This window comes from Lepeophtheirus salmonis, unplaced genomic scaffold (assembly GCF_016086655.4).
Source record: "Lepeophtheirus salmonis unplaced genomic scaffold, UVic_Lsal_1.4 unplaced_contig_5370_pilon, whole genome shotgun sequence".
Classification (NCBI taxonomy): Eukaryota; Metazoa; Arthropoda; class Copepoda; order Siphonostomatoida; family Caligidae; genus Lepeophtheirus; species Lepeophtheirus salmonis.
This window is the reverse complement of record NW_027294806.1, coordinates 9,151-25,540: the sequence shown is the minus strand read 5'-3', so window position 1 is coordinate 25,540 and position 16,390 is coordinate 9,151. Positions and strand designations below refer to the sequence as shown.

The window sequence follows — 16,390 nt, the reverse complement described above, 5'->3', positions numbered from 1 at the left end:
TTCTGCAGAGGGTAGTAGAATCTACCCGTATTCAGCATTGATTTGTGATCCATATCATGAAATGTAAGAACGTCCTGGTTGATGACAATCGTGTCCAGCTCAGTTTTTTAAAGAATGATTTCTTGTTTGCATTTTTGGCAGATACATTCATTGTACTAATAAGCATCAAACACAGGTGATTTAGTCCATATAATGTTTTGTTTAGCTCCCCAGTCCCTGGAGTGCAATGTTATTGCATCGATGGAATATTCGGTACCAAACATCAACATCTTATAGACTGGATACAACTAAGTGATGAATCTCCTCCATTCCAAATGAGGTTTGGGCGCAGGTCCGTAAACATCTTTAGTTAAATATTTGAGAGAAGTACTAGTCGTCTTCCTAGTTGAGATCGAGGTCTCTTCAGGACAAGGACGTATCTTTTATCTAATAATCTATTCAACCACCCTTCCTCTTCCTTAAGAGCCTCTCGCCTACCGATGATAGAGCTGTAACCACATAAATAATTTTAGCAATTAATTTTGTAATGTATATGTCCACTCTCTCTTTTCAAGTTAGATTTTTTTCAAGGCCAGACACCACTTGCGGACTTCAGAGTTTAGCTTCACAAAGTTAGATAAAAAAGAAAGTTGATTTCTCCCATTCTATTCCCAAAATATTTAGACTTTCAACTACTTTACATCCTGCAATCATTATGGGAGGCCCAGTGCACCATCTATCAATAGAAAGAATTGAAGATTCTCCACATTGTTTTTCATCCCTGAAAATAGAGAAAATTTATCAAAACAGAAGAGTAAAATCTCAATTCTTTTCATTACTTGTCGGTCCGAATTTCCCTTCACCATCAGTGTAAGGTAATCTACATAAAGATCAATGAAATACGTTTTGCTTCTTATGGAAACACCAAAACCTCCATATTTCCGCATAAGTGTGGAACTTAATTGTTCCAATGCAGATACAAACAGTAACAGAGATACGGGACATCCTTGTCTAGAGCTTTTTCTGAGACTCTTTGGTTACTCTGTAGTCCATCAATCACTATTTCTTTACAGCAAGGAGAATAAAATTATGAAGTACAAAGTCAAAAGCTTTACTGTAGTCAATCGCTATGATTGCTCTCAATTTTTTATCTGAATATTTTATGAAATATCGGAATTATGTCGGGTTTTTTCTAAACCTTTTGTTTTGAACCCCACTTTTTGTTAATTATATGCTCGATTTTTGCTAAAACACCTGCTAAAATTATATATGATTATTTAAATATTTCCAAAGGCCCTCCAATGACTCAGTGATGTCCATTAACTTGGTATGAGGGATATCCTACATCGAATTAGAGCTGAGGGAGCATACCCCCTCTTTTTCCATCTCAAATCCAAACCTAAGTAAATTGGAAGATTAAACTCAGTACATAGGGTATATATTTTTTTCCTTTTGCATAGTCAGGTCCAGAAGCTTTGTCATCTTGACAAAACTAATTGATATAGTCCAATATATTAGTGTTTGTAAAGATAAAACAAGAATCCTCTTTTTGTGGTCTAGAAATTCACTCCTAGAACATCCCAATATTTCTTGATAATTACCCAGAAACACTTTGAGAATGGTTTAAGATTTTGCCTAATTTACAATAATTTTGGTTATCATGTACAAGTTTGCCCGAAATACCTACTTTTGTCTTTCTATCTCGAGAACAGCGACAAAGGATAGTTGACATTCAATCCTCGCAAACTTTTAATAATTAGGAAATAACTTTGATACGTCAAGGGTAGAGAATCTTTACGTATTTTGAATAGCATCGATATAATCAATTAAATTTGATTGATGATGCAGTAGATCTAAAAACTTCTACATAATTAGATGCAAATTTACAATAATAATTCCAAAATATGGTCTAATCCAACTTAAAAACTTATTTGAACATTCATGATCGACTCAAGAATAGTCTTGACGTATTCACAGAAGAAATTAAAATGACGGGCTATGTTCGCACGGAGACGAATAAGAATAGTTTAGAAAGCACGCAGCACTTAAAGTACTTGGTCAACCGGTTGTACAAGTACGATTGCATTCAATGTGAAGGGCGATCCTTCAAAATTGACAACTCTTCTTCCAGTTCGTGGTCAGATACTCAGACTTTGCCACGACAGAGTGAAAATCATTGCTCCAATTGCTTTCGTTTTAACTATGCAACTAAGATATGTAACAAGGAAAAAGTATCGATAAGAGAATATAAGGAATATTTATTGAATTAAATTAATGGGGACAACAAAATAAACGGATCCACTACGTTCAATACGTCCAGGTTCTAAAAGTTAAAAAAAATACAGACAATATTATCACTGCTTCTGAAAATATAGGAATTTTCAAACGACCAAGAAATTATGATCCAAAAGAAACTGTTGTTCCCGTTTTGATTCAAACAAAACCTAGGCAAACAAAATTGCAGACTTATGACTTAAGTACTCAAATATTTCAGGGGAATCAAAAACCAATAATAATGAAGAGACTTATACAGGGAGATGTGCTCCTAAAACCATTACAATGTATCATCCTAGTAGTTACCTAAACGAAGTCTATAGAGGACTCCTCTTTAAGGTGTACAACTACAGAGGCTAAGGAAAAAGCAGGTTTTGAGTCAACAATAACTGATCGCTTTAATGACTCGTCAACTCTCCCAAACTTTGAATCCAGTCACAATAAAGCTAAACTTAATCAGAAACCCCACAATAACCTCCTCTTAGTCCAATATGACATTGTCATGTCTAGCTTATAATATAAATTCGATTGCTTCTCGGAAAAGGGTGTCTTCGATACTCAATTATTTGAAATCTACAAGCTTTCCTGAGATTATAGCCTTACGGGATTCGAGGCTCAGGGATTCAAAAAAAAAAAAAAATCCCCTTCTTTTCCTCAGTCTCATTCTATTTTTTAATCAGGTGCTATATCAAAAGCATCTTATCCATCTAAAGGAGTTTTAGTATTCGTGAAAAAATCTTTTTAACTAGTCCTTATCGAGTTAGATATCAATGGTAATTACAAAAAGTAGACATTGACCTTTGAGACGAAGTCTTGATAATTTTTGCAATATATGGCCCAAATAGGGACGACGTTGACTTCTTCTCGAATATTGTCTATGGAATAAAAGAGCAAAATATCTTAACTTTAGGAGATCTAAATGTTACTTGACAAATTGGAAGGGACAAGTTTAATTATAACGGTTTGGGAAATTTAAAAAATAAACACAACCTAGTGGGATTTATTTCCAAGTATTCCCTTGAAGGCTCTCGTCTTTTTTCATAAAAGAAATAATCCGTATTTGACGTATTACAAGAAAAATAAATCAGGTGAACTAATGGGAAGCAGACTAGATTGTATTCTTGTCTATTCAAACTTAGCAAAGTTCCTAACGGAATTCAGAGCTCTTCCACCTTACATCACCGATCAGTAACTAATTATGGCAAACTGTCATCTCTCTAAGATAAAACTTAAGACATATTGGAAATTAAATGTATCACTAGTCGATGATAGTTCCACTCGTAACGAAATAGAAAAATTTATTGACGAATGCAGGTACTTGCTTGACAATAAAATACTTTCCCCGTGCTCAGCCCTCCGACGTGTGCAAGAAAGATCAAAGAACATTTATGTTGGCAAGGTTATAATCGCTGCATTCGGACGACGAAAGGAAATAAACAGTCTTCCTATATGAGAGTGATGTTTGGAACCCTGGAAGCATTTTCAGAACCCTCGGGTCTAGTAGTCAACACCAGCAAGACGGAAGTTTTATATTCACTAGAAGAACCTTTGAAGAGATGTTTTCCATCATTGAAATTCTCCAGTAGATTAACTCTTCTTGGAGTCTCAATGACGAAAGAGGATGGAGCGTTTGGCATCAACACTAACGCAGAAAGAGAGCTAGAATCTATCTGTAGTACCACGTTGTGGTACGATAGGGATGATATGAGTACTTCACCAGATTAAGGCCTTCAAACATAAAATAATCATATATCTAAATAAAAATATTAGCATCTAAAATCAATAAAATACAAACATAAAATATTAATAACAAATTTGCTTTCAAACCAACTACTAGTTCGGTTTTTTTGCTCTTTCTAAAAGTTTGAGTATCTTCTGCAAAGTACGAAAATGTCTTGATGCGTTTGATGAATGATATCTAATGATATCATAGGCCCAGTCCCAAGTACCATCGATCGCCCTAAGTACATTCAAATTGAACGCTCCATATCTTGCCACCACCGAAATTAAAGTAGCACAAATACCCTCCGTACCCACGGGTTCTCCTACAGCTATATTCTTAGCTAAGTAACTCTTTACATTTAATAAAACATTCCCTATCGACCTAACTTTAGGGTTACTTTCTTTCTTTCTTGAAAAAAGAAAGAAAGAGCAATTTACTTACTTGGAAAACAATTTTTGACAATGAGCTTGGAGTATCAAAAGTTAAAAATCTTCAGAATAACCATAATTCTATTCAGTTGAAGGCAATTCATTTTTCTTGAAAAAATGGATTAATGGGAAATATCTAGTTTATGTACAAAGCATTATTTTAATGAAAAAATATCAAGATTCTTTTGTTTAGATAATATGTACTTTGTACATAGATTACCCACTCTGGGGTTTCTTTTATTTTAGGAAACAATGCATGACTTGTATTCTTTTATATAGATGTATTCTTCCCTTGTAGAATATACTTAAAAGACACACACAAAAAAGACAATTTCCACAGAAACTTCCTATGAATAGATTCCTAAAATCTATTATATTTTCCATAAGTAAATGGATTTGACAGGCACATCACATTTAGTATTTATATGAACCATTCAAGAGGGTCAACAAATCAATGACAATGTTGATCTTGTGCTGTTTTTTTTTTATTTACAATTATCTCCGACAATTTTTTTTTTTAAATTTCTAGAACATTTTTTTATTGAAAATATAACATAAAAATCATTATCATCGAATATGATTAAAAAGATGAGAAGTTGAATTTCTTATTATCATTTCATATCATAGCATAGATTTTAATTAAGTATGAAATCAGTACAGTAGACTTATTTAATGGGTAATCCCATTATATTTCAACAAATTATGAAACAATTTGAGGCCCACTATAAGGAAAATTTATTTTAACTACACTGTTGCATAGAGTATCATTAAATATGACCACCTAAAAAAATAATTTTAAAATCGGACGACTAGTTAGCGAGATACGGCCTTTTTTAAATCTTTACCACTACGTGACACTAACAAATTGAAAATTTGATAATACAAAATCATATGATACAAATATATGATACAAAATCATACTTCTGATAGAAGTATGATTTTGTTCCATTTTTTGTTTTTCGGGGTGAGGATCTTGAATTTGATGCTATAATTATTCTACAACTAAGGGAAAACAATAATTTTCAATGTTTTTATGTTTCGAAAGCAATATCTTTGGGTTCCAATTTGAGGATAAAGGAGAGCACAAAATTTTGAAAAATAAAGTATTTTTGATTTCTTTAAGAGTTCCATATTCCACTCAAAAATGTACTTATCTTAGTTACTTCCTTCAGTTTTAATTCAATCATACAAATCTTATGTTCATTTAACATAAAAACATTGAAAATCATTGTTTTTCCTTAGTAAACACTGATTATAGAATCATATTCAAGCTTCTCACTGCGAAAAATTATTAATTTGATACTAAAATCATACTTTTATCACAAGTATGCCCCCTAAAATAAGTGATTAAAGTTTTTCAATAAAAAATGCATAATCGATCATAACTTTGGAACAAATTGAGATAAATAACTTGCGGATGATGTCATTATTTTTTTAGTTTGTTCACCCCCTATTAATTAGTTAAGTAAAAAATCCTAATTAAATTACCTTCTTTTTTAACTTTGGAGCCCATTTTCTCATAATTCTCTAGATAGTACACCCTAAGGCTTTAGGTCAGATAGTATCCTTCAGTTAAACTACCTTAATGAAAAATTCCATCAAGATATGAATAGTTAAGGTTGTAGGGGCTCTTTGTAAGTCAAAAGTGATATCAATTACAGTATTATTATCTAAGTTTATTCCATCTTGATTTATGATCAAAACTTATGTGTTTTTGTTGCCTTTTTTTAATCAAATTAGATTATATGTAACATAGACTTAAAATAAATTAATTTATGGCTGTAAATTGCCATTAAATATAGCCTTAAAATATCTTAATTGAATATTAATTAACGTTATTTTAACAAAGTTTCTAAGAGGTACTTGGAGAGAAAAAACATGATAGAAATTAATTTAATTAAAAAATGAACACAACATTTAATTTACTGATTACTTTCTGAAGATTATTTAATGTACTAAAATATTGATTACTAGTTCCAAATATATAGATTTACGACACATTTCTTCGTATAATTATTGATTCTTAGAGGGAAGGGGGAGGATTGTTTTGTCAAGATTCAAAACTTCTATTTTTCTCTTTCTTTATATTAATGACTACTAAATACTACTTTAGGTACAAGCTTTTTTAAGGTAAGTACTTGTTTAAAATTACGTGAACTCACCTTCATTCATATAAGACATTATAAATCATCAAGTCGTATGGTGAAAGATTATTTTGTAATTACCACATCAATGTACATATATATATATGTGTGTAAAGTAATGCACTAAAGTACTTTATCATACTAAAGAACTTAGGCTTATAAGGTCTTGTATAAATAGCTACTTCCATTAATATAATTGTTTCTAAAATAATGAATTAAGTGTAGGGTGTACTGTACATAGATTTTACTTGTATAATCCACTTTTCCTTGATGAATATTTTATACATTTATGCTAGGTAACTACAGTTGCTTGGTTGCCAAATTTCATTTATCACGCTCATTAGGATTCCACATGGTTCAGTCCTATGTTCCAACAATATTAATAGTCGTTATATCATGGGTATCCTTTTGGATGGACGTGGACTCAGTTCCAGGGAGAACAACACTTGGAGTCACAACTTTGTTGACTGTTTCAAGCAAATCAGCTGGTAAGTTACTTACAAATCTTGGATTTCATATTTAGTCATTTGAAGAGGAATATAGCGGCATCTCAGTTTAAGAAAATCCCTCATTTCAGCCCTGTATCACGGCGTTATCCCAATAAAAAAAAAATATTGTAGTCAACTATTGATTCCCTCATCTCACTTGATACCTCATGGGTATTTCATAATTTATTATTTCTGATAAATAAACAAAGTAATAAGCTATGTAAACTTTTGCTTCGTTTCCCAAAGGGCAGGAATACAATTTTTGTTGATCCCTCGTTGTATATTTATTGGTCATCTTATTATGCCTATAAAGAAATTTTTTTGGATATCATATACAGATACAGTTTTTAATATAATATTACTAAGCAACATTATATTGCAGTATCGAATAAAATACTATTAAAATGTAATTAATTTTGAAAATAGTGGAGAAATAGTATGGCAATGATAGCAATTGGTATGGTTGACTTATTTGGCTAACTACCATATGATTTGAGTACTTTTATCTCTATGTTTTTCTGGAGAAAAGTTGTGTGATACAATATTAAGTATTTGAATGAGAATATAATGTAAGGCAAAATTGTTGTAGTTCTAAAATTTGATCTGACTTCAGAGACAATTTGAACTCAAATGGTTTGGTTGCATACTAAAAATGTTCAACATATGAGTTGTAGGAGTACCAATGTATCTGTAATTTCATATTTTTGTGCAGTTAATTTAATCATCATCCATGTTTTTTTTATCTTTTAGGTCTTAACGCTGAAACACCTCAGGTTTCGTATGTAAAGGTAAGTTTTGAGTTAATGATATCTACTTTCATTATAATAAATACAGCTGAGCCTCGCAGTAAAAACCCTTCTTATCACTTACTAAGGTTATAATATAAAAAAATCAGAATAAAACAAATCCCAATCAACATCTATATAAAATACGTCCAGATAAATTTTCATTGTTATTCAACATTGCGAGAAAATTATAATACTAGCTTAATGCATGTAAAGAACTTTTATTCATAATTATTTTGGAAATCAAAATTTACATGATTAAACTAAAGTAGGCATAAAATAGTTAGACACCAAGGTTAATAGAAATACAAGATTAGACCATCAAGTAATCGGGCATGCTAGAAAATTTGATGTATCGTACTTACAGCTTGGCAAGACAGACAGATTTTGTCCAAAACATGCAACTACTCATACACTATGACTATGATGGAAGTTAAACATGGCATAACCATGTAATTATATGAACCTTAGTAGTGACATAATTGTATTGCAAAAAGTGAGGAGTGTGGATTAATTATCGTATTTAGCACATAGTGTTACAAAGACAAAATTAATTCATTTAATGAAAGAGCCTTCAGTCTCAATGACTGTTTCTAATGCAGAAATGCTGTTAATGACATAGTTGTCGTTCAATCATTACCATATGCTAGGTTTAGGTCAAATAGGTGTATTTTACTTTTCGGTTCATAACTCTTCAGTCTCAATAATTGTAATTTTTTTAAGTACATAAATATAGCCCATACTATGATATAATAATAGGATAATGTGATAACAGATCCATAGATCGGTTGACCGGTCCATTTTAAAAAAAAAAAATGTTGAGCTCTCATTGGCTAAATATTTTAATTTTGGCAAGACAGACTCATTGATAAATTTTAAAGAATTTTGAAAATGTTTTAGAGGTCGCCTAATGGCTTTGAATATTTAAAAATGACTTTTTGTTTGTATTTTTCCTTAATTATCTTCCAAACCAAGAAAAATTAATATTTATTATATTTTATAACTTTTTTAGATGAGTAAATTACCTTTAAAAAAATTAATTTTATTTTTTCTTAAGTTACTATCTTTGATTAAAAAAGGAATATGAATTAAAAGAATAATATTAAACCCATTTCTCATATCGTCCAATTATCTATTCATACTTCATTAAGTTAGTATTAGTTTACTAAAATGTTGTTAGAAGTACAAAAGATAACACCCTGATTGAAAGAAATAAATGAATTAATTACCAAGATTGCGATGAGGAAAGTAAAGTCGAAAATATTTATAATGATTGTGAAGTGCATTGCATAACGAGAAAAAAAAAAAAGAGAATACAATGCATTTTAAGCCCTGAGCTGGCATGATTGGTAAGCAAAGCGAAAATATCAGATCAAAATACTTGCACAAACTCATCAGGACTTCAAAATCCGAAGATCATCGATACGGATGGCGTGCAAACCACAAAAAAAATTTTATTTATTTTGACCAGCGGCGATAAACAAAGCCTATATAGCTCCCTTATATTTAATACTTTTAGAATTTAAAATTATAATTCTTCATAAGTGAATCACTTAAAATACAAATATTATTAATTCTTTAAATAACGTGACAGTGCAAAGAAAAAAAAAACATTATAAAGTTAACCAGAAATGTAAAGAATATGTAAATATATATATACACGTGTCACACAAAAAAGAATTAACTAAAAATTGTTTGAGATAAACCTAACTTCCCTGGCGAAAGCAAAAGGTGTTGTATTCCAAAGAATTGTGGATCTGTCACAGAAACTATATTTAAATATGGCAATCTTTGGTTTTGGGAGGTAGATGGTATGGAGAGTGGAGAGTCATGTTTTGTGGAAGAGGTAGCCTTTATTTAGTATCCAAGGTGGGGAAGATAAATCTATCTTTTTGTTTAAAATTTGGTGCAGCATAATTATATCTTTAATAGCACGTCTAGTCTTTTAATTTTGCATTCATAGTTCTCGTTATCTACCAATTAGGGAAAAAATGGCAAAAACATGGCTTGCACCTTTTCTAAAGACTTAATTAAGTAGTTTCTTGAAAGATTCTAGATCTCATTGTATAAGCCTCATAAATCTCAGATCACGAGAGATGTAAATTCCTATGTCTAAGTAATCATATACCACATTAAGACTGGGATAGATAACTCTTTTTTGGATAACATTTATTAACATTCATAGGCATTCTCTAAGTAACACTCCAGTTAATAAAATTGGTATAGACATCACTGACAGAGCTTACATCAGAACAAATGATTTTCGTATCATCCGCGTATAAAAGTGTATCTTCCGAAAAATTATCCACTGAGTCGAAATGTAAATGTCAAAGAGCGTGGGTCCAAGTACACTACCTTGTCGAACATATGAAGTAATGTCACAAGGCTCAGAAACATTGGAAGGGATCACTACACGCTGTATCATATTCGTCATCCAGGCACTAAGCAACTGTAACAACCGACCCTTTATACCGATGTTAAACAATTTAAAGAGAAGTTCCCTGCGAGGGACTTATTAGAAGACCATGCTAGAATCAAAGTATATAACAACACAGTCAAGGTTACAGTTACGGCGAATGACAATAACATATCAGAAAGAAATTAGATTTGAGACATACGGCATATTATGACGTGATCCCTGTTACCTAATAGAAATAAATTTATTAATCTCAAGGAATGATTGTGGCTACCGGTTAACGATCCGTTCCATTATTTTACCAACATGGGTTGTATGGGATATAGGTATATAATTAGATGGATCAATAGGATTTCATTTCTTTAAGGGGGGAACTACATTATATTTTCAATCATTTGGCACATATCCACTTTGAAAAGAAAGATTAAAGAGCATAGATGGAGGGAAGGCAACACTATTAACAACTCTTTCCGAGAAAAAAGTGTTCATTCTGCATGGTCCAGTGTAGAAAGAAAGAAAATTCAGAGAGGGTGTGGTCCCAGGAAAAATATCAATAACACCATCAAGTTCTCGATTAAATTCGGGTTGCTAGACTAATACAAAATACGGGTTAAAGCAAGAAGCTATTCCAACATCACCTTAGATGGGTAAACCTTCATTATTTCGTATTTTTTTTTTTTTTTTGTAGCAAAGTATATTATCTCTACATGGAAACTGTCTCAAATGATCCTCAGAACATTGTTTTAAAGAGAAAAGTGGTTTAATTTCCTTATCATTTAATGTTATACATCCGCCATGGGATATAGCTACTAATAAGATATGTGCACGTATTTCTTATTAATGTCCAGGCAGTCTGAACATTATTTGGTTCTAAATCTCCAGTAATTCTATATTTGGATGGAAAATCCTCGGAGAATCAGTCAGGGGTAGATATTGGCCTTATTTTTAATTGTATTTGGAACATTTGGTTTTTTCCCGATTGCACACAAAACATTTTGAAAAAGACATAAAAATATAAATTAAAAAAGTAGTCCAGATAATAGGTCAGTATAATAGTTAATTCTAGTAATTTAAGTTTTTCCAGTGAACGCCGGTAAACTCAATAAAAGTATTTCATAGGAGGTGGATTTTTATATTTGTTTATTTAAATCAAGTACTTTGGTTTATAATTCTTGTCATTTCATATTTAATTTTTGATTCTTATTATAAGATCAATTTATATAATAATTAGTAGCTAATTAATAGTTAACATTTGGTAACAACAAGGATAATAAAAAAGGCTATATGTTCATATGTTTTGTTTTGTTTTTTGACTGTCGAGGTTGAGAGTGAGTAAAAAGGTTAGTTACGAATTTTTGTCTTATACGCAATAATAATTATTTTAAACTTATTGTTCTCTCTTCAAGAATAATAATGGCAACTTTAGAAAATAAAAAAATCTTTTAAAGTAGGAGTTACAAAAAGAGTAGGATGTTCAAATTTCCTACCTATGTATATAACTAGCTACACGATCTAGGTTCCTGGAGCTGTAAATTTACTAACGTTCTAGTAGTCATAGGAGTGTACCTACATTATTTCTGACTTCTTCTTTTATTGGGAGTCTATTCAATTTCCCAAGAGCTTACTCATATTATCCCTCTTAAACGCTCTTGGGGGCTCACTCAATGGAAACTATTTTATTATCAACTTTGTGAATAATGTATATATAAGGATAAATATTAAATACTCCATTTCTTTCAGGCCATAGATGTTTGGATGGGTGCATGCACAGCATTTATATTTGCAGCATTGATTGAATTTACTATCATTAACTATTTATGGAGGCGAACAAAGATAAATTACTCTGTGAGTACGGCATTTGATGGATTTGATCTACAAAATCTGGAGAAAAATGAATTTCCACAGGTATGTTCTGTGTATATTTTGATTGATTGAATTTTTTTTTTTACTTTTAATTCCTTTCATTTCTTCATATTTAATAAAATGTGTTCTTAAATTAGTATGGAAATTAACTATGTAGAAAAATGAATGCTCACTCCTTACAAATTTTGATTTCTTCCTCAGACATCAAAAACTAGAAATGAGTTTTTATCAAAATGAATTCATGAAATGTACCAAAACAAAGAAAATATGCTATTTATTTGAAACTTTTATTTAATTTGTCTATCAATTAAATTAATTACCTTTTCAATGATTTACATATAGGTAATTTCCCTTATTCATAGTTGGAGCAACAGTTTATTATCCTCGGGAATTGACCCTTAGGAGGGGTTTCTTGTGGATGATCCACCCCTCTTTTGCTGAGCAATGTTTATTTTGAAACCTTGGAACTATTCCATTATTATATTAGTCTAAAAACCAACCTTCGTCTTTATAACTTCCACAGTATGTCCCGCACATTGGTACTCAAACGATATAACTGCCGTTGTTAGCCGATACATCCGATAAACTAGAGTGGAAAGAATTACATGCTTTATGTATGTATTTTTCAGGAAGTTCCACCACGTTTCTTCGATAGAGTTGTGGAGGGAGAACAGATTCTGATAGGAATTAACATTAACCTCTGACGTTAGATAGCCATATTCAAAATAATTAAAGTGTTGAGATCTTGGCTCTAAGGAAGCGATATTATTTTTTTTCTAAATTGAATTCTTTCTTTCAGTCTTTCTTTCTTGAGATTTGTGACCAGTATGAACTGGAGCTACATCTTCCTGGAAAACGATTTTCTTACTATCTGAGGAATGTTCCTTTAGCCAAGGAAGGACAACAGGCTAAATCTTTGATCCATATCCCTTTTATTATAGTCAATACAGAGCATTTGCGTACAAATTTCCAAAAATTGCTAGGGCAGCTATTTCCTTTTGCCTCTTTCATCCTCTTTGGAGTACTGACCGTAGCGTAGGTTAAAATGTTATAAAACTATAATATCTGACGCCATTTTGTACATCGATTGCATCCAATAAATTGGATCATTTCGGTGTTCTTCCGGTTTCTTACAGACCTTTGACAGCCACTTATGAGCCTTTTCATTACAGCTATCAGTTTTGGGAAGCTTCCAGTTTTTATATTATATGGTACAAAGGCTTATCGAGTCACTTAGACTCTGGTGAATTTGCCATGGCGTCTTTCCTTCAATGTAAAAATCGTCGACTGCCTTCCATAATGTATATATATAATAATGTAATGTGAGATTTGTTGGCTTATTCTATTTCATAGGGTTGATTTGGGATAGAGTTTAAGCTAATCTGACTGCAGATTGATAAATTAAGCGCTTAAAAACTGCACGCCCATTATGGAACCTTTAAAACTTATTAATAACCCTGTATAATATTACAAAGTCTATTTTTATCAATTTTCTTTGAAAAATATCAACCAACATTATCTATAACCTTTCATATTGATGTCTTAAATAGAGCTTATACTTTGGGAGACATTTTAGTTTCTCTCTTGTCTTTTATCTTTCTTTTTTAATGAAACAATCTATACATACTTTTGAGAACAAATATATATTCCTTTGTTTAATAATATGATCTTTTAATGAAAGTGGATTTGAGATATATTTTATAATAGATATATAATAAATGAATATATTTTCCCATGTAATCTAACAATGGCTTTTATCACATATTAATTTTCTTATCTAAATAATGTACTTGAAAAACGATTCGACAATTCCAACAAAAAATAAGACTATAATAATTATAACATTTATTTATTAAATTCAAATATATCCATATTATACTAAAATGGACGCAATAGTTTCGGAACTTTATACCAATTTAAAATTAACTCAACCTTGAAATATTTTATATCTAATTTATTTTCAGTCAAACGGTGAAAATCAATCCGAACAAACATCCAACATTCATCCCCCTTCGACAGTAGCTTCCAATCGGAACATTATCTTTGAAAAAATATTTCTTATGGACGACCAGATAAAGGGATATACGTCGGCACGCATTGGAGTTAAAATTGACGAGTCCTGTCGGATCCTTTTCCCTCTTAACTTTCTCATCTTTAATATATTTTACTGGACTTATTATCTCTACTACTGAAGAATGATTCAAGTATAAATGTAAATAAAAGGCCAAAAATATGCTGACTATATTCTAGGGATTTGGAATTTTAAGAAATTAATGAATGTGGTTTTGTAATTTGTAACCTTTGGACTTACTCGTTCCATTGCACTGCATACTTAGCTTTTATCATTTCCTCAAGTAAATCCTCAATCAAAATATACATACATAAGAATAAAAATGTTTGGTGGATGAATACAGAATAATTCATAGTATATTTACGTTGTAATTTGTAGTTTTACCAAAAAAGAAATAAGGTTTTATATGTTTGATTCTTTTCATCTGATATATTTATTTATTTTTCTGTCAAATAGTATAAATTAATTCGTTTTGACATGTTTTATTGTAATGAGAATGTATGTAATTATATATTTTCTTTTTCCGTCACCAATGGAGTGTTGTAACAGTATATGTGCCAATGATGTAAATAAATTTTATATTTAAGTAACATTTGATAGTCTTTTGTATGTAGCTTATTACACATTTATAATAAAAAGATTGTACCGATAAAAAAAGACTAAAAAAGGAATGAACCATCGGATACAATATCAAGGGATGGATTTAAAGAGAAAGAAATACATGTACCGGGTCGTGCGAAATGGATGTACCACTAATCAATGTTAGCAAACTTTTGCTCCTCCTAAGTATCAATTAAGTCAGATGTGATAGATTAATTTAAGACATTTATTAAGCACACAATGACAGATATTATTTATGAATTTTAGCTCAATTACTCGCAATGACAGCCTTCAAGCGGCCACTCTGACAATGTAGTCCCTTTTCATGAGCTTTCGCCCCTTCTCCATGGAAGACTATTACTATACATTACACTATTACATTACTTTGAAAAGGTTTAGTGATAGTTTTTTTATATTTTGTTTCCACCGTTCTTTTTACATAAACAAACTATACTAATCATTTAGTCATTTCATCATCATGAGCGACCAATAAGCAAAAAGCCAGCACATCTCAGATCTCTTATATGCTCGAACTGATGTAATGAAAATTACTGACATTGTTAAGTGTTCTAGAAACCTGGTTAATAAGTTGGCCAAGATGAAAAAAATGATGAAGACATCTCCGAGATGTCAGGAAGTAGAGGGCATAATGTAAAGAGGGATAAGAAGTTCTTGTTAAGTTAGGAGAAGAATATATAGGAGGATTTCACAAAGTCGATGAACGTCTTCACTGTGGCTCCTAGGACCATCAGGAGGGCTATAAAGCACAACTTGTGATTACACATAATTCTATGAATTTTCTACTCTACAATTTTTTATTTTAAATCAAACACCACGTACCTTGTAAAATTATTGTCAAAAACAAAGATCAAGGGTTAATTTTTTTTTCATAACAAAAATAAAAAAGTGTTGAAATAGATTTTGTCCAGCTAATTGATAATTGTTTTTGTTTTTTTGTTGTTGCCAAATTGTTATTATTATTTAAATATTAGTTATTAAATATTATATAACACGAAAAGTCCAGACATAAAAAAGAAAACACGTCTTTATTCGTTCAAAATAGTTATTTGTTTCTTTTTTAATCATGATTACTTAATTTTTTATTATTGGCTTTATGCAACAGAGTCCTCCTAACACTTTTCAAGCCATTTCTGAGCTTGAATGGTATTTTTCCCCATCAATAAGCAGTGTCAAATAAAAGCAACATATTGTTTTAGATCCATTGTTTTTGGAAATAACAAATTAGCGTCACACTTAGCATAATTTCTCACAAACTAAAGAACAGGTTATCATACAATTTTGACAGCTGTCTTTTAAAGTTTGATACTAACTAAAAATGAGGGGAATTATAAAAAACTCCATCTATGTGTAAAGCCAGAGACTTCCCAACTTTTATGCAGCATCAGTCATTCTTTTTAAAAAAATATCTACCTTTAATTCATTTTGTGGTTTTGTGTACTGTACATATATACTCATTTGTGTTTAGTTATACAGTAAACGAATCAGTTACAATTAAAAAGGTCCCCAACGATGATAAAAATATATTTTGTCAACTGAATAAATTGTGTTCAACAAAGAACTTGTTGTCTTACTCCAAAAAATTATGTTCCCTTTAATAC

The 16,390-nt window shown here is 31.0% G+C and overlaps 1 protein-coding gene across 1 annotated transcript; it reads left to right on the top strand.

The window, feature by feature from the left end:
- The first annotated feature begins 5,497 nt into the window (after positions 1-5,497).
- Positions 5,498-14,761, top strand: LOC121131406 (glycine receptor subunit beta-type 4-like). The gene is made up of 4 exons (XM_040726857.2): positions 5,498-7,036; positions 7,787-7,824; positions 11,978-12,142; positions 14,065-14,761. Exons 1-4 carry the CDS (start codon positions 6,838-6,840, stop codon positions 14,290-14,292), a joined length of 630 nt encoding a protein of 209 aa, XP_040582791.1. The 5' UTR covers positions 5,498-6,837; the 3' UTR covers positions 14,293-14,761.
- Positions 14,762-16,390: the final 1,629 nt, after the last annotated feature.